Here is a 26,484-nt window from a genome sequence, read left to right on the forward strand (position 1 = left end):
GTCCAGGAATTTTTGGGCCTGCATGTTTGGGGTTGTGTGTGATTCTCAGTTTATAGTGGGGTAGATGAATTGCTAATGGGCATGGTGTTAGGCTGAATGGATACAGAGTGTAGTTCATTTAAGAAAGTGGTGTGGGTTTCCTGGGTCATAGAGGTGGACCTATATTTCACAAGGATATGGTATGGGACTTTGCTCATGCTAAGTTGCACATGGAGAAGCTCAAGTGCATCATACTGCTTGACCAGCCTTGAGGTGTGTTTGTGATGTAAATTGAGACACCTTTACTTTTTCTCCCTACTTATGCAGTAGCTGGTCTTAATGTGTGGAAGTCATTACAGCCCTGCACTTCCAGATGCTCTATACAGCTTTTAACTATGTCTCAGTAACTACACAGACATACATTCTCCAGGATGAGAAGAGCTTTCATGGAGTGGAGGTTTTTTGTTTAGACTCCTGGCATTGAACATTAGCACCTTCAGATTATTCTGGGTTGATTTAGCTACATTGGATGGTTTATCAGGATGGCAATGCCTGAAAAAGACACTATGGGGATGAACAAAGTTTTAGTCAAAATTCAAAAGCCTGGAAGGGACAGGTGCAGACCATTCCTGGTGAAGTGTGTGGTCTGTCAACCAGGATGACAAATATTGTACACCCTTTGACTGACACCAAATACTAAGCCAATTATTAAAGTCAATTATCTTCTATTTTCATTTTAGTGGTATCCTTGGAGATGATAGAATGCTGCTTAATGCTAGGCTCATACTGGCCTGGGACACATAGTCTGAGAGCTCCACATCTCTCTCTTCATATAGTCCAGGGAGGTATGTCTCAGGTCATTTACACCCACATGGACTATGACTGAGTCATACTGGTACTTGTGGTTCAACCACGTACGTGCATGCACGATCTGCTGGATCCTGGACCATGATAGCCAGCTGCCAGTGACCCTCTTCTTGCTTAGCCTGGTGAGTGAGATATCGATGTGCCTCACAATGCAGTCTCCTATGACCAAAGTATTGGACTGAGTGTTACTCTGCCTTATGGGCTTAGAAGGTAAAACAATATGAGCTGAGGCTGAATGTGCTGTAGTGGGTGTTGCTTTGGTAGTTTGTTTTTGATATTGCTGAGGATATATATTGTAATTACTGCATCTGGGGAGCCTTTGAGATTTGGGTAGATAATGTTTAAGTGCCACAGCACATGTGGGAAAACATGTTTGACCTGTAGTGTATGTATATGGGGTTGTGTCTCTGACAATCTGCTTGGTATTTGTAGTGATGTAAGAGCCTTGCCACCAGTGATGGTGTATAACTATATCTCTCACATACAGTATCAGATTGTCTGAGAATTAGGTGATTGTCAGAAAGCATAAGACAATTTCTACGTTGTCTCAGGATGCCCATTTCAACCAATCTGGCTACAGAAACAGTAGGAAATTGCAGATCAATGGATTCAGGTATTTGTACAGCAGGCTACACATGTTAGCTAAAGTGATACTTGAGTAAGGCTACAGTCAATGACAAAAACATTATTGGTTCTATGCCCTTCTGTGTAGTCACTGTAAGGGAGTAATAGAGGAGTTTACAACTAGTTTGTTGGGCACTATTTGAGTAAGAAGTATAATTGAATTTAATCCTGCAGAGCAATTCTCTCAGAGCAAACCTGGTGCTCCTCAAGCAACTACATACTCAGAACTGTTAGGGGGAGCTTTATAGAGAAACTGAGATTGTAAGAACTTGTGTTTATACAGGGTACTGCTGACAGCAGCTGCATGATGAGCAGCACTGGGCAAGTGCAATTACTTTATACAAGCAGAGAGAGACAGAGAGAGAGACAGCATACATGCAAAATAGCCCACTGGCCCATCACAACAAGCACACTCTTAAGATTTCCTCACCGATTCTCAGCACAGAAGAGATCAGATTAATCTCTACTTCCGCTAGACAGTAGAAATAACTTCTGGAATATCAATCCACTAAAAAGACAACTGAAGTGCAATAAATAACCAAGCTGATCCCAACAGGAAACAGAAGCAATCAGAAGTGCAGAACTCAACAGCTGACTACAGTGGCAAAAACAATAGTACTTTAAAGTAGATAAAAGTGTGAACACTCTGTAACTAATGCACAAATATAACAGCAGCACTTGTACATTTCAAGACAAAGTGCAAAACAGCTTAGTGGAATACTTATCTAGCAGTGGGTGGATCTGGATTCATGGTCAGTTTTGAGACAAATTAATGTAAAAATGTAGAAAGCAGCTACTATTGTAGTAACTAGGCTTTGCATTTGGGAAAAGGCCATGTGATGAGGGATTGTGCTCACCTTAACTTCCTCATGGGTAAAGGAGGTAGCATAACTAGATATGTATTCTTAAGAGCATATTAACAGCTTCCAGGTGAACTATTTTTAGTTCCTTCTAACAAGTAATATATTATGTTCTTACATTCACTGCTGGAGTATTCTAACATATGGGATTCCCTGTCATGAAAGCCTGACATCCAGCCAGTCTACCAAAGAGTCCTATTGCTTTAAAGGTATGCCAAACGTCACCCAAATGTTCCTTGTGTAATACAGGGCATAAAGGTGACATTGAGCTTACCAAAAATAGAACTTCTTTGCTGCCAGTCTGAATGTATCTTTTCACAATCTGTTTATCTGCATCTGTTTTCTGCCAGTTGATTGCATTTTTGTTCTCTAGCGACTACCTACACCTGTTTGCTAATCTTTGCAGATAAGTGCCCCACTGGGGATTTTGTTCCTTGTTTTTTGTGTTCCTTGGAGTTCATGTCATCCAGGAAGGGTAAATGTGTATGTGGGAGATATATTCCCAATACAGACCACCATGATGTGTCTTTTTTGCCTAGGAGATTCTTATGACCATACATCTTGTTCTATTTGCCAGGCATTTGTTCTGAAAAAACATCACATTAGACTTTCTTCCCTTTCCTTGTATCTTGAGAACCAGTGTCTTAAGCTTCTCACTAAAGATACAAGGGATAGACTCTCCTTCCCCAAGGGTCAGCAGTTAGGGAAGAAGGAGGTGAAAAAGGTATGACCAAAATCTTCTGCTGTCTAGCCTCTGCCAGGTGTTTCTCCTGAGGTTGTTACAAGCTTGGAAACTTGCCTAGCTGTGTTGCTGGATTTCTCTGTTACAACCATGTTGGAGGCAGGTGAGGAGCCAGCTGGCAACGTGTCCAAAGAAGCTTTGCAGGTGTCCATCTTGGATGTTCAGGGGAACCATAGTTGATTTTATCCAAGAGGCCTAGTGGAGTTCCTCAGCTTTTATTTGGGGAAGACGTTTCTACCTCTGTTCTTGACTGTCATCCTGGGTCTGAGCCTTCTCACCTTTTTGGAGGGAATGTTCCCTTAAAAAAGAAAAAAAAATAAACATGTTTCTTCTGCTCCTAGGGATCCACAAAGTGAGAGGCAGGCTTTTACTCAGGGGTTATTTACTGCCTTAATGTCCTTAAAGCCTCCTCAAGGGGTTTCAGTTCCTGCTCCTCCTTGGTTCTCTACTCTTGTTAAAAGGCCTAGAGAACAGGATTCTTCTGAGGATGAGTCAGACGCTGCTGATGAATCCCAGACTTATTCTAATCAAATTCCTTCTCCTTTGGACTATGGGTCAGAGGTGGAGGAATCATTTAGTCCTGATGTTGCTTTTAAGGAAATTTCCTTTGGAGACACACTGTCTAGGGTGATGGAATTTTTTTTTTTTAAGTTGGATTGTGCTCAGGTCTCTGATATTCATAGGAGGTACTATGAGTTGCTGCAGTTGGAATCTCCTAAACCTATGACTGTTCCTCCTGTTTTGGCTGTTTTTCTGGATACTTTTTCCAAAGCCTCTCATGCACCTGATTCTTTCCCATTTGATCCCAAGAAGCCTGATATGTTTTACAGGGTGCCTGAGGATTGTTATTTTTTATATAAATGTCCTGCTACTGACCCTTCTGTACTGTCTGTAGCCTCTGATGAGCCAACTCATCTGCTTCCTTCACCAAAGTTATTGCCTTCTGACAAGCATAGGAGAACTATGGAAAGGCTGGGTAAAAATGTTTACACTTCTTCTAACCTAGTTTTATGGCCGTTAATTATCAGACACACATGTCTAGGTATGTGTTGGCTCTTCTTTCTCAGGCCCAGCAACTTATTTCTGACTTTCAAGACTCTGAGGGCAAAACTTCTGTTATTTCCTTGCTAGGGACTTCCTCTCAAGTCATTCATCACTCTATTAAACATAGCTATGATGTGGCAGATGCCTCTCCTAGGGCTGTTGCTTTTGGTTCAGTTATGAGGAGGTATTCTTGGCTTAGGCTTCAACCTCTACCTGATGATATTAAAGCTAAGTTGATGGATCCTTCTCTGGATTCTAAACTTCTGTTTGGGGAAGCTGCTGTTGGTTTGTTAGTCCTTCAGGATAAGTTTAAGGCCTTACAGTAGTTTAAACATGTTTTTGTTTCTCATGTGCCTAAATTTCAGAGAAACTACCTGGCTAAGCCTGCCTTTGTTTCCAGGCAACCCTGCCCTTGTACTAATGGTAAGAAGAGTGGCAAACGGGCTCCTCCTGCTAAGGTTACTCAGTTTTCAGAGACTCCAAAGCCTTCCTTTCTGGACAGACCAGGCACTGTATGACTGTGCATCTCTTTTTTCAAGTCACATTCCTTTTTCTCTCTTTGCTTTTCTCTTTTTCTTCCTGTTTGGCTTCAGATCACTCAGGATTTTTGGGTTATGTTGATTATTTGTCAGGGGTACTTCATGGTGTGGAAATCTCATATTCCTTTTATGGACATTCCTCAGCCTCCTCAGGAACAACTTCCCTTTTTACCAGAGTTTCTTCAAAATCACTTGACTCAATGTACTATTCAATAGGTGCCTGTTTCCCAAAGGGGGAAAGAGTTCTACTCCAGGCTGTTTCTAGTGCCCAGAAAAGAAGGCACTTGGAGACATATTCTAGACTTCTCTCATCTCAACACTTTTCTAAAAGTGCCTTTCTTTTGGATGTAATCCCTTCAGTTTCTGTTTCCTCTCTAACTCCCTCAGAACTATATGGTGTCTTTGTATCTTAGGATGCTTATCTCCATTTTCCAATCCATCCTCTTTTCAGGAAGTTTTTGCATTTCTCTGTTACTTCCTGGCATTTTCAGTTGTCATCTTTGCCCGTTGGCCTTTCTACTGCCCCAAGGGTGTTTACCAAATGCCTTGCTCCTGTGATTGCTTTTTGCAGGCTTCAAGGGATCCAAGTATTTCTTTATTTGGATGACATGTTGATTCATGCGTCCTCTCTAGAGACCCTTTTGCAAAATCTTAATTTTGCCATTTCCCTTCTTCAGACCCTGCGGTTCACTAAAAATTTCAAAAAAGTCTTCTCTGACTCCTTCTTAGAATCATGATTTTCTGCATTGCAGGATTCAGATGGTGCCAATGCTTGCATCCCTGCCTCTTCAAAAGACGTTAACTCTTATTTCTTTCTCTCTTTCACACTCTTCTTCCTCTGACTTCCTTTGCTAACAGGGAGTTTCTGAGAGCTCTGGGTTTCATGGCATCCAACATTCCAATGCTCTCTCTGGTCAAACTGTACATGAGAAAGCACCAGTGTTTTTTGAAGTCAGTGTGGCTTCAACATGCACATCCTTTTGACTTTATAATTCCTCTTCTGCCTTGTCTCAAACAGAAACTTCACTGGTGGATTCAGCAGTTGTCTGTGAATCCAGGGATCCCTTTTCATCCTCCTCTTCCCTCTCAAGAATTGTTCACAGATACTTCAGACATGAGATGGGGGGCAACATTTGGCTCCCTAAAGGTACATGGGGTGTGGTCGCTTTGTCAGCAGAAGGAGTGCATTATTGTCAAAGAGATGAGAGCTCTTCTGCTGGCTCTTCAAGCCTTTCAGTCTCTTTTTTTTTCCAGGGTCTCTCAAGGTTTTCACAGACAATACCACAGTGATGTGATACATCAGCAAACAGGGAGGAATGCGATCTTATCTTCTTTATCAGTTGGCACTTCTGGTATGAGATCTTGCTGTCAAATGTCTAGTGACTCTTCAGGCAGTTTATATCCCTTCCAGTCAGAACACTGTGGCAGACACTCTGAGCAGGTCCTTAACTCAATTCCACAAATGGATGCTTCATAGGGATGTGTTTCTGGATATTATCCAACAGTGGGATACTCCTCAAGTGCATATTTTTTGCCTCCCACCTAACAGACAATTTTTCTCTTTTTTGTGCCAGAGTCTTGGGTCCTCTGGAATGGAAGGTGGACGCCCTTTTATTTTCTTGGATGGAGATATTTCTTTATGCATTCCCTCCCCTTCCTCTCATTCTGAAAGTCCTGTTCAAAATTCAACAGGGTGCTACCAAAATCTTGCTGGTTCCTCCCTTGTGTTCACAACGGCATTGGTTCCCTTTTCTTTTGCATCTAGCCAGGGACACTCATCACAAGTTACCTCACTGGGTGGATCTAATCACACAAGACAAAGGATGGCCACCTGTCCACGTTTCAACTGACACTGTGGGTGATAGGATTTTGATTCCTCATAGACACCTTTTTTCTGAGGATGTGCTGCAAGTCCTGCAGGAGGTCAGGAAACCTACTACTAAGAAATCCTACTTATTCAAATGGAAGATGTTTTCTTTCTGATGTCTCTCTCATAACCTGTACTCACTTACTGTGGATGTTCTTTTGGTTCTCTCTTATTTGTGTGAGTCGCTCAATGCTAGTTTTGCCTAGTCTTATATTAAGGCCCACCTATCAGCTAGATCTGCTTGTCTGCCCTTTTCTCTTCCTTTAGCTACTAGATTTGATGTGAAACAATTTCTTAAAGGAATCTTTAATATTAGACTTCCCAGAAAACCTATTCATCCCCCCTGGTATCTTAATTTTGTTTTGGAGAAGTTGACTCAGGCTCCTTTTGAGCCTGTTACTTCAGCTTCCTTGCAACATTGTTCCTGGATGACTGTTCTTTTGTTAGCTCTTACTTCTGCCAGATGAGTGTCTGAGTTTCAGCCCCTTATGGCTTGTCCTCCTATTTGATTTTTCATGAGGACAGAGTGCCTTGTGCACTAACCCTTCTTTTATGCCAAAGGTGGTTAATGAGCTATCACTTAATCACTCTGTTAATCTGCCTACTTTTTCCCCTCTCCACAAACTGACAAGGAGAGGGTGTTGCATACTTTGGACATGCATAAGCAACTTAAGGTTTATTTAGATTTGACTAATGCTATTAGAAAATGTGATCAGTTGTTTGTTTCTTTTCATCCTAGATCTTTGGAACTTGCTGTATCCAAGCAAACTATTTCTTCTTGGATTTCTAAGGCTATTTTCTTTTGTTACACTTTTCATGACTAGAGCCTTCCTTCTTCAATTGAGGCTCATTCTACTTGAGATGAGGTTTCTTCTGGTGCTTTTTTCAAAGGATTAGATGCTAATTCTATTCTTGAAGCAGCTACCTGGACTTCTGTGCATAACTCTGCCAAGCACTACAAGTTGGATGGTATCTCTAGAGCTAGGGCTTGTTTTGCTAGCTCAGTTCTTCATGTTTTTTAGGGGACTCTTCTGCTCCTTCCCCTCCTAAGTTTCTGTTTGAGCTTTGACACTATCCCATATGTTAGAATACTGCAGCAGTGAATGTAAAGGCATAGTACAGTTGTGTGAAATCTTACCATAACCGTGATGTCCTTGCCTTCACTGCTGCAATATTTGCTCCCTCAGTTCATCCCCCTATTTATTTGCCTTCCTAGATGTACAGGCTATCTCTTGGGTGTCTTGGACAGGTATTCCTCCTGGGGCAATCAGTTCTGTTTTTGGTAGGCCTGAATGTCACCTTTGTGCCCTACATTACACAAGGAGGTTCTGGGTGATGTTCGGCATACCTTTAAAGCAAAAGGAGTCTTTTGTAGACTGGCCGGGCGATGGACATTGGGCTTCCATGACAGGGAATACCATATGTTAGTTTATGTGTTAGTATACTGCAGCAGTGAAGGCAAGGACATCTACCATTATGACAAGATTTTTACACAACTGTACTTTTCCTAACAGATGTCTGTCAACATCATTGGTGTGCATTTAGGATCCCACTGTAGTGCTGCACTGTCAGTTATAAGTTGTAAACCTAACCCAGTTCCCAGAGGCTGTTCTTATAAGCTATTTATTTATTTATCTGTTTTTGTTTGCTAAATAGGTTACAGTAGAGAGTCAATTATCTGAACTAAATGAGACCTAGGGTAGTTCGGATAATCAAACTGTTTGGATAATCAAATATATAATTGCACCAGATAGAAAACTTCTAAAATGTTTTTGATGAACATTAAACAAGAAAAATAAAACAAATTTACTTTAAGTACAAAACAGTACAGCATATTATTGTAGTACAAGCTCAAAAACCTAGCGCAGGTGAATACGTATAATGTTTACATCTTCACACTCTATGATTTGTTTCCTACCGAAAACTTTGGAAAGCTGTGTTTGGATAATTAATGTTTTGGATAATCGATGTTCAGATAATAGACTCTCTACTGTAGTTTCATTGAGTCAAAAGGTCCTATACAGGGGAGAATGGGGAAGAAACACTCTCCATTATTGTCCTCAAACTTGTTAATTTTAGAAGTCATTCATTTTAAGCAGCACATCTTTAGGATAGCTAAAGTGACTGCTGTTCTCAGAGAGCCTTCATTGACATGGGGGAAACATAATCTAAACAAAATTGCCTCAGTAGGTTAGGAGTGAATTCAAGTCTCAGGAAGTGAGTGGCAGCAATAATAGAATTGTCATTTTATGAACATGTACCTCTCATCTGTTATCCTTTCACATCATAATGCCTAAGAAATGGAGACTTTTTGGACTCACTTAAGACATTGATTCAGAAAGTCATTTGAGAAGGCTTGCATTAAAATACAAATCAGTATAGATCTGCAGACAACTGAAGATATCCAATTTATGTATAACATTTTCCTCATTGTGAGACTCAGCAGAATGACCCATAGCTATCATTGTACCTGTTTACCATATGTGAATGCAATACCATAATATTAAGCTCTAACAAAATTACATTTTTGTACCAGTCTAAATGACATTACCTACCTCAATTTCATAGAGAGCCATTAATACAGCAAAGCTGCTCAGATGATTACACCGACAGGTTACATTGCTTCCTTCATAATCTGTTTTACAGCCCACATAAGACCAAAATGCTTGTGCTGCTTTATTATTCAGAAAAGCACACCTCATTTTCTGGTTATCACCCTTCATCTAGATGCACAAGAATAATGTGTTAAAATGCATTTTATTTAACGACGAAGTAAGAATTTTACAAGAGAATACAGCAGTACAAAACAGATTTAGCTAATGCATAAATTAGTCATTTTGATATATCAGAAGGATGTATGGAAACTATTGTTTTGAAATCATGCAGAAAAATATTACTGTAATATACAACTCCAAATTAAACTGTACTATTGAAGTACCTTTGATATAATCATATTCCATTAGTCTGGTTCAAACTTGTAGCATTGTGGCCTTTTGTAAACAATACTATCAGGCAGTGATAGCAAGTTCTCACACATATTAATAAACTGTAGGTCTTTACTAATTATGTATGTTACATGTTGGTGGGGTATGCATATGACAATGCTGAAATAGCCTCTGTCTACAGCGTGCAAATATAAAGGATTCTCCTGACAATTTCCATTTGAGACAACTATAATGGGAGAAATGAGCAAATAAAATATTCATTTTCTTTCAGGCAAAATAAAGACCACTTTCCTTGATTGCTAAGTCTAAAGGGATAGAGGGTGCTCAAAACTAAACAAAAATTTTAATACTACAAAATTGAACTGTTTCATATACTTGCATAGCAGGAATACATTACTATAATCTACCTGAAATCAGCTGGATGTATAAGTGAATTTAAGTACACTTTTATCTGCTCTTTTGCATATAGTACTGTATTTAATGTATTTATTTGTGGTTTTCTCTGAATATTAACTCAACTGACATTGTGGCTGTCTCTCTACAGAGTACTTTTTCGAATTTCTGTGTAGCCATTCATAGCAGTGGGGGTAGTTTCAGCTCATCACTGAAATTCTTGCCTTATATAAGTGGTACATTTTGAGTTATTTCTGCTTTATATCAAAGCTTTGGCCGGCTGACATCTACCTAAAATCAGCTGGATGTATAAGTGAATTTAAGTACACTTTTGTTTACTCTTTTGCATGTAGTACTGTATTTAATTTATGTATTTGTGTTTGTCACTGAATATTACCTCAACTGAAGTTGTGGTTGTCTCCCTACAGAGTACTTTTTAGAATTTCTGTGTAAGCCATTGATAGCAGTGGGGGTAGTTTCAGCTCATCACTGACATTCCTGCCTTATATAAGTGGTACATTTTGAGTTATCTCTGCTTAATATCAGAGCTTTAGCCGGCTAACATCTACCTGAAATCAGCTGGACGTATAAGTGAATTTAAGTATACTTGTATCTGCTCTTTTGCATATAGTACTGTATTTAATTTATTTATTTGTATTTTTCACTGAATATTAACTCAACTCAAGTTGTGGCTATCTCTCTACAGTTAGTTCCACACCTTCCCTCCCTGTTCTTGTTTTGGTGTTAATGTTGGTGGCTTTGAAATTTCCGGCCCTCTTGTAGATTTGTATTTGGATACTCCTTCTGGGTTCATCTCATTTACTCACTCAACTGAGTACAGTGAAATCATATTCTGATTTCAGGCACTCCTACCGTGTACAAAGAGAGCATTTGGGAAGGACAACCTGTGTAGCATCTTAATCCTGTTCTGTTCCCTCCCTCAAAAAAAAAGGGGGGGGCGTGGCCAAGGATGAACACAGGATAGCAGCAGATTTCTTCAGCTCTACCAACATAACTGCACTGACAGGAAATAATTACTTTAAAATTCAACTAATGAAATAATTTTCTTTCTAAATAGATTTGGAATATCAGTTTCTTGAATAATATCTAAAAAAGAAAGAAAATTTAAATAATTTTCCTGTCAGAAATCAACTTGGAAATTTCTCTTTCATCACCTCAGTTTAAGATGAGTTCCAGTAAGGCTAACAGTCAGGATTCCAGCATCAAGAAAGAGCTTCAGTCTTTGATATTAACTATTCAGCAACTAACAACCAAAATGGACAAACTGGATACTAAAATTGATAACTTTATAGAAAAAACTACCAAACAAATGGATTTGTTACATCTAGACTTGCAACATCAGAAAGCTCAGATTTCAGGTATGGAAGAGTCTCTTATTGATATGGACAACAGAATTCAGGAAGAAGAAACTAACATTGAATTTTTACTGAAACAGAATACACATCTACAATCCAAACTTGATGACCTGGAAAACAGATCTAGACGCAATAATATCAGGATTTTTGGTCTGCCAGAAAATATAGAAGGTAACAACATTACTTCCTTTTTAAATACTTGGCTTCCCAAAACTTTAGACTTGTCAGAAGCATTTTCTTTTGGTATTGAAAGAGCCCATAGGTCCTTATCTAATTTTAACTCTAATAAAAAATATCCTAGATCAGTTATTGTAAGATTTTTATCATCTTATGACAAGGAGATGGTATTAAAATCTGCATGGGCTAAAGCACCTATAAAAATTAATGAGGCAACTGTGCGTTTTGACAATGACTATTCTTCCTTGGTAATAACTAAAAGAAAAGGTTTTTTGCCATTAATAAGAGAGCTTAAGAAAGCACAGTTCAAAACTCACCTTTTGTTTCCTGCTAAACTAAAAGTCTTTTTACCTGATGGCCCTAGAATTTTTGAAGACTTGGACTCTGCTTTGCTGTATATTAAAAAAAATAAAATATTAGATAAAATAGAAGATATGGAATGGACAAGCCCTTCGCTAAAGAGGATGGCAACAGGAACTTCTTGGAAGACTTCGGAGAAGCAAAAAAGACTAAAAAACAAATGACATGTTCTAATTATTTTTTTCTTTTAAATTCCTCAACTACAGTTACTGTATTTCCAGAAAGCCACAAATATTTTAAAGATTTATTCAAAGTTACTTTTTTGTGTGCAAAGAACTGTTTTGGTTTCATAAATAATCAAACTCTCTGAGGAACAAATAACATGCTATGAATCAACTTGTTTCTCTTTGTGATAAAGAGACCTAAGGTTAGTAATTTGATACATTTCCTTTCTCTTCTTGTTTTAAATAATGGCATTCTTTCTAAACTAAGCATTTTGTGAGGGGTGGGGGAGGGCAAGGAGAGAAGTATGATGAAAAATATGAAATAAGTAAAATAATAACTTATTAGTTCTTTAAAATTATATATGCTGTTTAAACACTGATGTTAAATATTATACCATGACTTAATTGCTTATACATGATTTCAAATAATATGTCATGATATAATTGCAAATAATTAGTACTAATATAGTTGTAAGTAATATATCTCATGTTTAGCTTTATTAAAACAAACAGCAAGTAATATATCTTTGTAGATACTCTTTGTAGCTTCCTTTTTTTATTTCTTTTTTCTTCTCTTTCTTTCTCTTTCTTTTTTTTTTCTTTCTCTCTCTCTCTCTTCTTTTCTTTTCTCTCTCTCTCTCTCTTATATATACAGTTATATACTTTGATAATATTGATATATGTATATAATAAGATTTGTATGAGAAAATGAAATGGGGCATATAAAAATAAGTTGTATAATATGTTAAATAACTGTAGGCTTGGTTTCACTGTCATAGACATTGTAATGACTTGTAAAATACTTTGCGAAGGTTTTGCACTGTTTAGATTCATTTGTATTTCTAAATGAATGTCAGTCACTTGGTTTTGCTAAAATTCCCGCCAGAATGTTAAGGGAGACAATTTGGGATGTGAGTTACCTCGTGAATAATGTCCTCGAGTTGTTTTAAAAGCTTCAACACTCAGAATACACGCAGAGAAGCTGAATGCAGCTAATTTGAACTTTGACCCCTGATTTCACACTGACACATTGCAGATTCAAGAAGAATACTGTTTCAGGAAGTAGAACTGCTGTAAATGCGACTTTGTGATGAAAAACGAACTTTATGACACTTAAATGTGAGTTATTCTTTATAACAACTTACTTATTTAAGATGTATTTTATAAAATATAAAAGTTATAATGATTTTAAATGAATTAGTATGCCATAGTAAACAACTGAGATATTTTAGAAGGCATAGAAGGTAAAACACATATACACATGTTTTTGAAAGCTTACATGACTGCAGCATATTAATGTATATAAATACTTATGATTTAAACATATATAATGTTTTAAATCATTTGCCTTAACTAACTGACAAGCACAAGTATCATTATGTATATATTTTAGAAGAAACTGTCATGTGACATATTTTAAAGCTGCAGTTCAGATATATAAAATACAGATGGCTTTCATCACAATGATTTATGTATAACTAGGAATTATCATTGCTGTGCAGTATGATTTTTAAACTTATGTAAGAATCTAAATATTTTACTTAATTGGCAATAATAAGTATGAGAAGAAAGTTTCTGGTACAAGTAACTTAAAGTTTTTAAAACTGTTAACTGCATTTATATGGCAGAAAGTAGAAATACCCTAATATATGTAATGTTTGAATCATAATAAGCCTAAGTTATTGAATTCAAATGAACATAAGAACTTATTCTTACAAACTTTTAACAAACTAATATATAGATATACCCTCTTTTTTTCTCTCTTTCTTTCTCTCTCTCTCTTCTCTGTTCCCATTATCAAGATTGTTAGAATGCTATTTTGATTATGAGTGTATTATACAAAATAGATGTACATAGTAATGAACTGTTTCTAAATGTTCTTATTTGTTTATATGAAGCTGATTTACAAATTGTTTAGCTTTGTCATAATAGATAATCTAATTAAATGAGGTTAACTTTAATTAATAATAGTTAATATTGAATTAATTTGGTGGCAGCTGAGGTACTGCTGCTTAGGATATGGGGATAACTTGAGTGGTATGTGCTACTCGAAGTTGGAGTTCTTAACTCCAGGCTGGGTGCAATGTTTAATCCTAATATTTTTTCACCTGATTATTGTTGTATGTATATAGTTCTCACATCCACATCTCATTTTATAAACTCATTGTCACTACAAATAAAAGTGAAACTTATACAAAATTCCATAAGATTTTCAATAAATACAGCTATAATTAATGATACACCTGAAGGAGGAGACATAATATCACTTATTTTGTTAATTGTTATTCTGATTATATGTCTTATATGTTTCTAAAAGCTAAATGATATCTCTAAAAGGAATTTCTTTAAACATTAATGGATTGAATAACCCATGTAAAAGGGCAAGTTTAATGAGATATATTAATTTGCATAGGGCCAACTTAATATTCCTTCAAGAAACACATTTACTGAAAAAGAATATTGATAAATTAGCCACTAATAAATATACAGTCTTGGTTAGTTCAGAACACACACAGAAAAAAAGAGGAGTGGCTATTTTATGGAATAAAAGTATACCCATACCTAAAACTATTAAGTCTTATAAAGATGATAAAGGAATGTTTTGTATGGTTACAATACAGATTAATGGAAAGACATATACATTAATCAATGTATATTGGATACCATGAATTGGCATTAATACAGTGAAACACCATCTCAATAAGATCATATCATTTTCTGTGGGAGATATTATTTTAGCAGGTGACTTTAATTGTATCCTACATGAGAAAGATACTACTACTATAAGAAAAAGGAAAATTTAACCTAATGCAAAACATTTAAATGATTTTGTTAATTTATATCATTTGAATGATATTAATAATCAGATAGATTCAAAATCTTTACCATACACTTTTTTTCTAACAGATATAAACCTTATTCAAGAATAGATAGAGTCTTTATTTCTAACCAGATGGTAACAGACTTATTTAATTCCAAAATCATTTTGTGTCCTATATCAGATCATAATTCAATTGTCTTTGAGTTTATGGTAAAAAGTACTTATAATGTTCAGATCAAAAGAATACCAGCATACTTAACTCAACTAAAAGACTATAAAGATTATATACTTTCAGAAGTGCAACATTTTTTAGACTTAAACACTACACCTGATGTCTCCATTGTTTACATTTGGGATGCTTTAAAATCATATTTATATGGACAAAGTATCAGATGGTATAATAATAAAAGGAAATCTTGGGACAAGGAATTACTAGATATTCAAAGCAAATTAGACTCATACAAACATATTAATAAACAAAATATTATGGACAAAAAAGTCATTGAGGAAATAAATAAATTAAATGAGAAATACAAAGAAATTTTAACTCATAAAGTCAAAATAACATTAGAGAAATATAAGTTTTTGTCTTACTCAATAAGTCCCAAATACTTACATAGACTTAAAAATAAAACAAAAAGGTTGAATAAACAAAATCATATCAAAGAAATTTTCTCCAAGGAAAAAGAAGAATGTTTCTAGTTTGCCAGAAATATTAGATGAATTTAGAAATCACTTTCACAAAATTAATCATAATAACATTAACATGGACCCTAAAGATAAAATAAAGAAATTTATAACTACAAACATGAACAAAAAACTTAACAAACAACAGACTAAACTAATGGACAAAAATATTTCATATACAGAGGTTATTACACAAATAAACAAGCTTAAATCAAAGAAAGCACCAGGTAATGATGGTATTATACCAGAGATCTATAAAATTCTTCCCAAAAGTACTTATTCATTAATACATAATTTATTTTTTATTTTTTATTTTTATTTTAGGGTAAAGGTTTTTATTTTGGCCCAAAATGAGTTAACAACTCCCCCATCTTGGCAATACACTTTTATTTCACCAATTTTAAAACCCAATAAAGACCCAACCAGATGCACTTCATATAGACCTATTTCATTACTTAATGTTGACTATAAAATGTTTATGAGTATTTTTGCTGATAGATTAAAGACAATCATCCCAGGCATAATAGATATAGACCAGACAGGCTTTATTATAAATAGAAATACTTTTGATAATATAAGGAGAACTTTAACGTTAATTGATTTTGCAAATAGGAAAAAGAAAGATTTAACACTTATTAGTCTTGATATAAGTTCAGCATTTGATTCAGTGACTACTTTTTTATCTTACTGAAGTGCACAAACTTCTCTGATGCATTTGTAAATCTGATTGAACATCTATATAAAGGAGCATTAGTTTATATTAAGATAGGAACATATGTCTCACAAAAAATACCCATTTTAAAAGGTACAAAACAAGGGTGTCCACTCTCTCCACTATTATTCACTTTAATAATGGAGCCTTGGGCTAATTTGATTAGAAACAGTACTGATATAGAAGGATTTGATATAGATGGAAATACAATATCTAAAATTCAGCTTTTTGCAGATGATGTACTAATTACATCAGCAGGAAATAACTCTTCTATGCAGTCCTTATTTGATAAAATGATGGATTTTAAAAATATATCCGGTTTAATATTCAATGAAGACAAAACTTAAATATTACCTATATATACATGAAAAAATGTCCTCATTAATGATTTTAACAAATATATACCCAACTCAGCTCAGATAACCTACTTAGGTATAATATTAACTAAAGATATTAAATCTATTATATATAATAATTATAGTAACTGTCTTCTTAATATACAAAATCTTTTTAATAGCTGGAATAATATGTTTTTTACCATGGAAGAGAGACTCACAGTTATTAAAATGATAATATTTCCTAAGATATTATATTTAATACAATCAATAATTCTCCCACCTACAAAAATAATTATTAAGAAATTGAATTTGTTAATGTTAAATTTCTTATGGGCACCTAATAGACCTAGGATTGCATTAAAGAAACATACTAATAGCTGGTCTCAAGGGGGCATTTCATTTCCAGACTTTAATCTATATACTATGTCTTCTATTATAAAAGTTATTACTTTGTTAATAGATCAGTCATATGTTGCAAGATGGAAAGATTATTGGAAACTAATTAGTGTTCACTTCATGAAAATCTCTTTAATACATAAAAATACTATTGTAAATAACTCCATGTTATGGTTACTAAAAGAATTTTGTACTTCATATATTACACCAAAATGTATAGTTAGTTACCCATTAAACATTATTATCAGTTATCGTAATTTTATATTTATGCATCCTAAGTATAAGGAATGGGATTTTATTCTATTCCCTATAATGTATATGCAAGGTATGCTTTTGTCAACCACCTCTGAAAGAACTCTTTTAGTCACAGAGAATGATTTAAAGTATTGGTATCAGTTGCTGTCTGATAATAAAGTAAAAAATTTAGACTTCTTAAAGCAAGAATTTGACTTGAGAGAGAGACATGGTTAGAAATTCAGACTTTTAGACAACATCTTATTAATAAAATTGATTTAATGTCTTTAACAGTTAAAGAATCTGTTCCAATTCTGATTGATTACTTGATATTAAACTTACAACATAGAGTTTCTGATAAAGGTAAGCTCTCACACATACATAAAATGATCAGAGAAGAAACTCATTACAGTTCAGATACCTATTGGAATTATTTCATTTCCATTAATGGTGAACCACCAAAACAATAAGATAAACAATATATATTGGAATCTGCTTATAAAACTACTTCTTCCATTAATTGGAGACTTTTTACTTGGAAATTTTTACATAGATCTTTCTATACACCTTTCATGATGAATAAAATAAATAATAAAGACAACTTATGTAAAAGATGTAATGTGGAAATAAATGCTGATTGGGCACATATGTTTTATGACTGTATAAAATTGAAGGAATATTGGAAGTTAATCAATGATTTTTTGCAGGCCCTTTTCACAGATAATTTTATTATTTCTAAATCACTTATATTATTTAACACTCCAGTGGCTAGAAAAATAATAACCAGAAATTGGATTTCAGATACCCCTCCTTCATTTAACGAATTTAAAAATGTTATGTCTAAAGTGTGTCATATGGAATTGATGACAATAAAATCAAGAACTACTAGAAAAACATCTTACTATGTTTTATGGGATACTTTACAAAACCTGTTAAAAAATCTTAGTTTCAATAGTAAGACATTATAGTTTAATCAATTGATTTGATTTGTAGTGGATGTTTCTGTAAATACTTTGGTTATTTTATTGAATGTTATAACTATTTATATTTTAATTGCTTGTATAAAATTGTTATAATATTTATTTTGTATGTTAAAAACAATAAACTTGTTTAAAAAAAAAAAAAATATATATATATATATATATATATATATATATATATATATATATATTATTCAGCTGCTCTTACTGTAACTGTCTTAGTTGCTCTACTGCATGCTACCTGTTCAGTCACTCTTACTCTGCACTTATTACTGCTTGTTAGTAGCCTTCTAATTTACTGACTTCTGCATACCTCTCAACCTGGAAATATCACAAATCTGGACAAGGCCCATGAAAAATAGGTACAAATCTGTATGCTGATTAACATCTAATTTGCATACATAATTACATAACCCCACCCACTCCAATGGAGTTGTGGGATACCAACTTTCGAACACAAACTGTACAGACAACCAAAATATGGCACTAGAGTCCCCCTGTAGCCATTCCAATATCCCATTACCTGGCTATTTTGCTCGATTTACCATAAGCACTAATGTGTGCATGCATACTGCTTTACTTCTACAATGATTATTTGGATTTTATTTTTACATTTTGCAGCACATCAATGCACAAACACTAACAGACATCTGATAAAGCAATACTGTCTCACGATGAAAACAGACTTGGCATTAATACTTCTCTGCCCTTGAAACTCACATTCATCGAAACAGCATTAAAACCCGTACCACATCCAAAGAAAATGCATCTGGCCAGTGGTGGATAAAGATTACCTTTGGGCTGTTTTCAAATCATTGGCTCCTTGCACACAAAACAAGAAACATACATGATGCGTTCTTTTCTTTGATGCACCTTCCTGACTTTATTAAGTTACAGTCGTTGTATAATACAGCACACTTGCTAGACAGAGCACATTTTAAATTTATTGTTTGAATGAACATTTTTACAGTAGGCTGTACTGTAGGTAATGAAAGAAAATGCATGAACCAGTAATTATAAAACTGCCCAATTCAGAACATTTCCATCATAAAATACATTTCTAATTTATAAACAGTTTTTTTTGCTCCTTCTGGAAAACAGATAATAAAAACATTCAACTATTAAAAACAGGAAAAGCATATTGGAATGAAACCCCAAATATAATCTCTAGACCATGGTATTTCTAGCAGTGCTTTCTCAGTTACTGAATGCATGAAGCAGCCAGGCTATGATTGCTTTCATAGCTTCTTTCTTGCCTGCCTCTGTTCTTTAAATGACTTTGCGTATATTTATACAAGCCCTACCAGCTTCTGTGACAGTTAATTAGCAGCATTTCACTTCAAAGCATATAGGTTAGCATTACCACCTGTCCCACTTTGTGAGGGACAGTCCCTCTTTGTGTAGTTTTGTCCTGCAAAACAATTGTAAAAATGGAAAATGTCCTGAGATTTTAGGACAAAATTATGTCCTATATTTTAAGTAATAGTTGCATAAAACAGTTATGTATCTGAAACACCTAAATGTTATAATAAACAGAATAAGCAACTAAAATGCTACAAGAATAAGCTTTTATTTAGGCAAAAAAAAGTGAAGTTCTGTCCTTTATACTGGCTGTGGGCATGTTTCGGCCTGCAAAATCAGATGTTTGTACCAAAAATATCCCACTTTGGGCATTTGAAAAGGTGGCAACCCTAGTTGTGTATGAGTCCTAAAAGGAACTAACAGAACAGATCAAATGTTTCAGTAAGCTAGCTGCATGTTACTTACATCCAGCTGAAGCTGGATTGAGTCCAGTAATCCCACTAGGATGCTACATTACTCAGATAATTTATATAATGTCCGGGTCCTCCTGAATCCTCCCCAAACATAAGTAAGTGGACTCAAGAAATCAGATCCTTTATAACAGTACAATAACTAATATTTACTTATTGCGGCATAACAACTAGAATATAAGTTTAACCTGGTAATACTGTTCTGTGTGGCTCTCAATGTCCTTTATTCTCATTGAAGCTTTTTTATTCCACAGACCAAAGCCACTTAAACATCTCGGACGAAAATTGCCCCTAGTAATCTATAAACATATTGAAGCTCTATAACTTGACAATTGATAGATTTTATATCATGTGTATCAAACTGAATGAGCAAGCAAAGAAAAAGGCAGGGCCAGGTCTCAGTAACATAAAGTGAAGTAATAAATTGCGCTCATACCTTTAACCTGACAATAAGTGAATACCCAGCCCCCCACACACACACACACACACACACACATACACACACACACACACACACACACACACACACACACACACACACACACACACACACACACACACACAAAACTTACCTACTATTGTAAGAGAGAGAGAGGGAGAGAGAGTGTGAGATAGAGAGAGAGAGAGAGAGTGTGAGACAGAAAGAGAGAGAGATTGTGTGAGAGAGAGAGAGGGAGAGAGAGTGTGAGACAGAGAGAGAGAGAGTGTGTGTGAGAGAGAGAGAGAGAGAGAGAGAGAGAGAGAGAGAGAGAGAGAGAGAGAAAGAGAGAGAAGATTAGTTAACTCCAATAAGGGTCTCAATCAGAAAACTCTAAATATTCCAAACAGTGACAATGAACCACCCTCAACTACCAAGAGTGCTGCAAGTTAAAACCAAGAATAACCTCAGACAAAAAGGAACTAGTGGTACTGTAGAGGTTATACAAGCTTAAATTGGGTTGCACTGCTAGTTGCATAGGGGAGCACCCATCTCGACTATGAAGCTGAAGTGGTTGGGGATATCTCTACATCTGTTTTTTTTCTTTATTTTGATAGCCTTGTGGCAGACAGGAATAAACTTTGCAAAAAACTAACTGTAAACAATATGTAGGGGGATTTACTAGGCAGCAGTTACATTACTAGCTTCTTGCAGCAAGATTTCTAGGCAAAGAGAGATATAGGGGTGTATAAAAGCCTAAATTAGTATATGCCTTAACATTTGCTGTTAACACTTAAAATTTAGAAATGGCATAAACTGGTGTGTATACCTCTAAAATGACTCACCAGGAGGACATTTCTACACTCATCAAGAACCAAAGGCAAATCCTCCAGCAAAAGGCCTATATTACAGTTCCATATAGCTTCAAGTGTAGTTGTGTCCAGGCCCAGGTTTGTGTCGTTTACATGAACCCTTGCCCTGGTGGCTTTTTGAGCAATGAAGGAATGCCTCAAAGTAACTCTCTCCTTGCCAACTGTAGGAAAACCACAACACTAAAGAGAGCACAGCCCCAAATGGTTCTAGTACACATAACTCAAAAAGGCCCAAGAAGGTCAACATAATATCTTTTTCATATGTTATACCGATTACACAGCAGCAGTAGTGTTGTTACCTCACAGCAAGAGGTTCTCCCATTCAATTCTCGGCTTGGGTTGGGACTCACACACACACACACACACACACACACACACACACACACACACACACACACACACACACACACACACACACACACACACACACACACACACACACACACACACACTTTGTTTCCTTACCTGGCTAATGCCTTGCCTTGCTTCATCCCGTTCTCTCAGCCTGCAGCCCAAAGTCCGTTTACGTCAGCACCGACTCGGCGGAAATGTGCAAAAGTAAAGTAATGCCAGTCGCCAGCCCATTCTCAGCATAGCAATTTAAAAAAGTAAACCCTTAGCCAGCAGCCCATTCTCAGCAGCATTAGTGCTGCTGCTGTTTAATTCCCATTTCCCGCCCGCTCACAGCCAGCCAGAAATAATGACACAAGCTCCTTGAGCTCAACTCCGACTGGCTGGTAGCGCTGACAGAGCTGACATCATCGCACACGCAATGACGTCAGCTCCGACAGCGCGAAAATTCAAAACATAAAAAAAAGCAAAAAAAATTGGAAATGAAGGGGTGCCACTCGGGAATCGTGGCACCCCTTCATTATGACCCCAAAACTCAGTAAAAACCGAGTAATTCAGGATGGTTGGGAGGTCTGGCCTTCTGCACTTGTTTTTTAGTCATTTGTTAATTTAATTGCATTTATTTGAACTGTATTTGTCATAGTGTTGCTACACACTCGGATGTGCTGGCCTGCACTACAATTTGAATTGTATTTACTACTGTTTTAGCTGCTTTTCTGCAACAAAAAAAATCTAAGCTTGTTTCCTGCCTTTCCTGTAACTAGTGAAGTCCAGATAAAGACTTGCTGTATCCAGGACTGTTGGTAAGCTTCTGATCCCCCCAAGCCTTTTCGTGTTGGAGGGAAGCCTTCTAGATTATCAGTGGGAGTGGTAAGCACTAGGTAGCCTATCTATCATGGGAAGAGTGGGTTTTGACCCTGAAATTGTAGTTCATTGGCTGTTTGGGCAGTTTTTCCATCTCTTTCTACTTTCTGATTTAAAGCCCGTTTTGCATTTGGTCCCTGCCATTCCTATAACTAGTGTAGTCCAGGTACAGATTTGCTGTATCCAGGACTGTTGGTAAGCTTCTGAGCCCCCCCCCCAAGCCCTTCTGTGCTGGGGAGAAGCCTTCTAGCTTATCAGTGGGAGTGGTAAACACTAGCTAACCTATCTACTACAGGAAGAGTGGTTTCTGGCCCAGAAATTATAGTTTATTGGGGTTTGGGAAGCTTTTCCATCTCTTTCAACCTTCTGATTTAAAAGTCTGTGTTTGCACTTGTTTCCTGTCTTTCCTGTTACTAGTCTAGTCCAGGTACAGATTTGCTCTATCCAGGACTCTTTGTAAGCGTCTGAGCCCCCCCAAGCCTTTCCGGTTGGAGAGAAGCCTTCTAGCTTATCAGTGGGAGTGGTAAGCATCATGTAGCCTATCTACCACAAGAGGAGTGGTCCCTGGCCCAGAAATTGTAGCTATTGGCTGTTTGAGCAGTTTTTTTCCATCTCTATTAACTTTCTGGTTTGAAAGTCACACTTCTGCCTGTTTCCCGCCTTTCCTATAACTAGCCTAGTCTGGTTACAGAGTTGCTGTATCCAGGATTGTTAGTAAGCTTCTGAGCCCCCCCAAGCCTTTCTGTGTTGGAGGGAAGCCTTCTATCTTCTCAGTGGGAGTGCAAGCACTAGGTAGCCTTTCCGCCATGTGAAGAGTGAGTTTTGGCACAGAAATTGTAGTTTATGTGGCCGTTTGGGCAGTTTTCCATCTCTTTTAACTTGCTGGCTTAAAAGCCTATGTTTGTACTTCTTCCCCGCCTTTCCTGAAACTTGTCTAGTCCAGGTACAGATTTGCTGTATCCAGGACTCCTTGTAAGCTTCTGAGCCCCCCCAAGCCTTTCCATGTTGGAAGGAAGCCTTCTAGCTTATCAGTGGGAGGGGTAAGCATTAAGTAGCCTATCTACCACAAGAGGAGTTGTTCCTGGCCCAGAAATTGTAGCTATTGGCCGTTTGGGCAGTTTTTTTTCCATCTCTTTCAACATTCTGGTTTAAAAGCCACACTTGCACTTGTTTCCCACCTTTCCTGTAACTAGCCTAGTCCAGATACAGAGTTGCTGTATCAAGGACTATTGGTAAGCTTCTGAGCCCCACAAGCCTTTCTGTGTTGGAAGAAAGCATTCTAGCTTATCAGTGGGAGTGGTAAGCACTAGGTAGCCTGTCTACCATGAGAGGAGAGGTTCTTGGCCCAGAAATTGTAGTGTATTGACCATTTGGACAGTTTGTCCATCTCTTTCAACTTTCTGGTTTAAAAGACCACATCTGCACTTGTTTCCCATCTTTCCTGTAACTAACCTACTGGATAGCACTAAAAAGCCTTAAACTGATACAAGCCTTCTAGCTTAGAAGAGAGACTTTGGAGTGATTAAGTATCAGTTTTCTGCACTTTCTTGTTGTACTTAAGCTTTTAAATCATAATAAATGCTGGAAAATCTGCGTTTAGATGGAAAACAATTATTTTTTTCACATATTGTACTTATTTGACTGCCTGCACTTTTAAAAAGTTTTTTGTTTAAATAATTTGTTTAACTGTTGTAGGCTACACACTAAAGTGCGATAGCCTTTTCTAATCGTTTGTAGTCACTTAAAGCTGTTTTGAGTGTATTTTTTTACTGTTTTTGCCTTATCTTTTCAAAAAAACAAACAAAAAAAAAACATTTCTTGTTTCCCACCTTTCTAAACTAGTATAGTCCAGTTTTCAGGCAAGTGCTGAATTCAAGGCTGTGATACTAGTTTCTGAGTTGCCCATACCTTACTTGGATAGAAGGAAGTTTCTCTGTTCACCTGTGAGAGAGGGGAGCTTTGAGCAACCTATCTGTCCCTGGAGGAGTGGTTATAGCCTAGACGTTAATAGTTTATTGGCCATTTTCAGCTAATTTCTATCTCTTTCATTTCTCTACTATAAAAAACATGTTTGCACAGTTTTGTGCACTGGGTAGTGTTGGTTAGCTACGGTTAAATTATTCCCAGCTCCAGTAAGTCTCCTTTTCAGTTTTTCCCTTGAAACTAGTCTAACTCTCAACCTAAGCACTCAAAAAGCATCTTACAGCCCAGCACTTGCTCAGACCTAATAGCAAGCACTAATATACCCTGACACTGATTGCCCAGCAGGGCAAGGCTCTTTATTCACCCCTCACCAACCAAGTGACTAAGCAGCTCACCCTACTATTCAGGCATGACCAAAGGGCAACTTCAGGTGCAATCTCCAGTCCAGCTGGTGAATCTGGGTATCCTGAGGCAATGTTACAACTGCCTCATGTACACAGACAACCCTCTTCTCCTACCACAAAACACTAACATATGCGAGAGATGCAATTATACAGCCAAACTGGAAGCTAAGCTGTCTCCACCAAAGACTGGAACAGACAGATAAGAGGAGAAGGTTAACACTTGCACCACACCTCCAGCCACACACAGACCTACTAAAACAGCACTGGCAAAAAATACACATAAATACACAAAATCATACTCGGAAGCTCTAAATAAAAACCTGCAAAAGCATCAGAGACCTCCAAAGCAGACACCCAAACAACCTGCACTTCCCGTCACAAACAACACATAAAACACAAAATCAGTGTGCCGCACAATCACAGCCCTTAAGGCGAAATAACATACCTAACACACTAGTAACACGTGACTCTATAGTCAGGCACACTGATGTCCCACTCACTAGGCTGGACAAGCAGAAGGTTACTGTCAGCTGCCTGTCGGGAGCCAGAATCTGCCACATAACACAAGCACTCATGTCACTCCAGAACAAGTACAAATATGACTCTTTCATTGTTCATGTTGGTGTGAATGACCTGAGATGTACCTCCCTGGACTACATGAAAAGAGACATGGAAGAGCTCTCTGATCATACAGCCCAGGCTGGTATGACTCTGAACCTGAGTAGCATCCTGCCCTCACCAATTATGATACCTCAGTATAAAGAAAATATTATCAATTTCAACAATTGGCTGAGCTTCTGGTGTCATTCAAAGGGGATCCAGTGTCTGTCAGCTGGGGACGACATGCTCGACAAGCCACGTTGCTTCACAAGAGACAGCTTGCACCTGTCACCCCTAGGCTTTTGAATACTCGTCAAGGCTCTTGCTGCCCCCATAGTGCCTTTTATCGGCAAGGCTCAAAAGTCAAACCCACCTCCGTAAACAGCACAATTAACAAAAAAGTGAGGGTTATGCTACTCAGCGCCAGGAGTTTAAATCTCAAAATGCACGTGCTCAAAGCACTCCTCAGTATGGAGAACGTCAACATCTGTGCAATAACTGAAACCTGGTTCAAGGCTCCAGAGAGCACCCCAGTGCTACCGGGGTACAACTCATGCCACACGTTTCGGCCACAGAACATGGACCAAAACAGAAAAGGAGGGGGTGTAGCCATATTCATCAAGGATACCTACACCTCCAGGTTAGTGGCGCAGCATGATACCTCTGAGATCATCCATGTGCAACTAACATCCAGCAAATCTGCAATGCAAATTGTGGTCTGCTACAGATCACCCTCCATGACCCAGGACCACCACTCCACCTTTCTGGAGACACTGGAAAACATGAAGGTTCTACCAAACACCCTGATATTGGGTGATTTCAATTACCCTACCATTCACTGGGAAAACTACTCGAGTACAAATTCCCAAGCCTAGTGCTTCCTGGAATTCATCAACTCAAATGCCCTGGAACAGCTGGTAAACTCCCCTACCAGAGGTGAAAACATATTGGACCTGGTCATCACCAACATGGGCAACAGGTGTTCCACACCCGAGGTCAACCTGTCACTTGTTAGATCAGACCATAAACTAATCACTCTGGATGTCCACACCCCACCATCACCCCCAACTAAGGAAACCACAGTAAAAAACTTTTCTAAAGAAAACTTCACCTTACTTAAGACAGAGGTGGTAAGTTTCACAGCCCCCACGCTAAAGGATAATGCTGCCCAAGAT

The 26,484-nt window shown here is 37.1% G+C and overlaps 1 protein-coding gene across 1 annotated transcript in view; it reads right to left on the reverse strand.

The window, feature by feature from the left end:
• Positions 1-9,482, reverse strand: part of LOC122806199 (adhesion G protein-coupled receptor E5-like) — a 236,086-nt gene extending 226,604 nt beyond the window's left edge. The window contains exons 1-2 of the mRNA XM_044076428.1: positions 9,420-9,482; positions 9,078-9,245 (exon numbers count right to left, since the gene is read on the reverse strand). Of these exons, the coding sequence (XP_043932363.1) occupies positions 9,078-9,245; positions 9,420-9,482 (231 nt within the window). The remainder of the gene's footprint in view (positions 1-9,077; positions 9,246-9,419) is intronic.
• Between the last annotated feature and the right edge of the window lie 17,002 nt (positions 9,483-26,484).

The sequence above is a fragment of the Protopterus annectens genome, chromosome 7.part0 (assembly GCF_019279795.1).
Source record: "Protopterus annectens isolate FY-2018-M chromosome 7.part0, PAN1.0, whole genome shotgun sequence".
Classification (NCBI taxonomy): Eukaryota; Metazoa; Chordata; order Ceratodontiformes; family Protopteridae; genus Protopterus; species Protopterus annectens.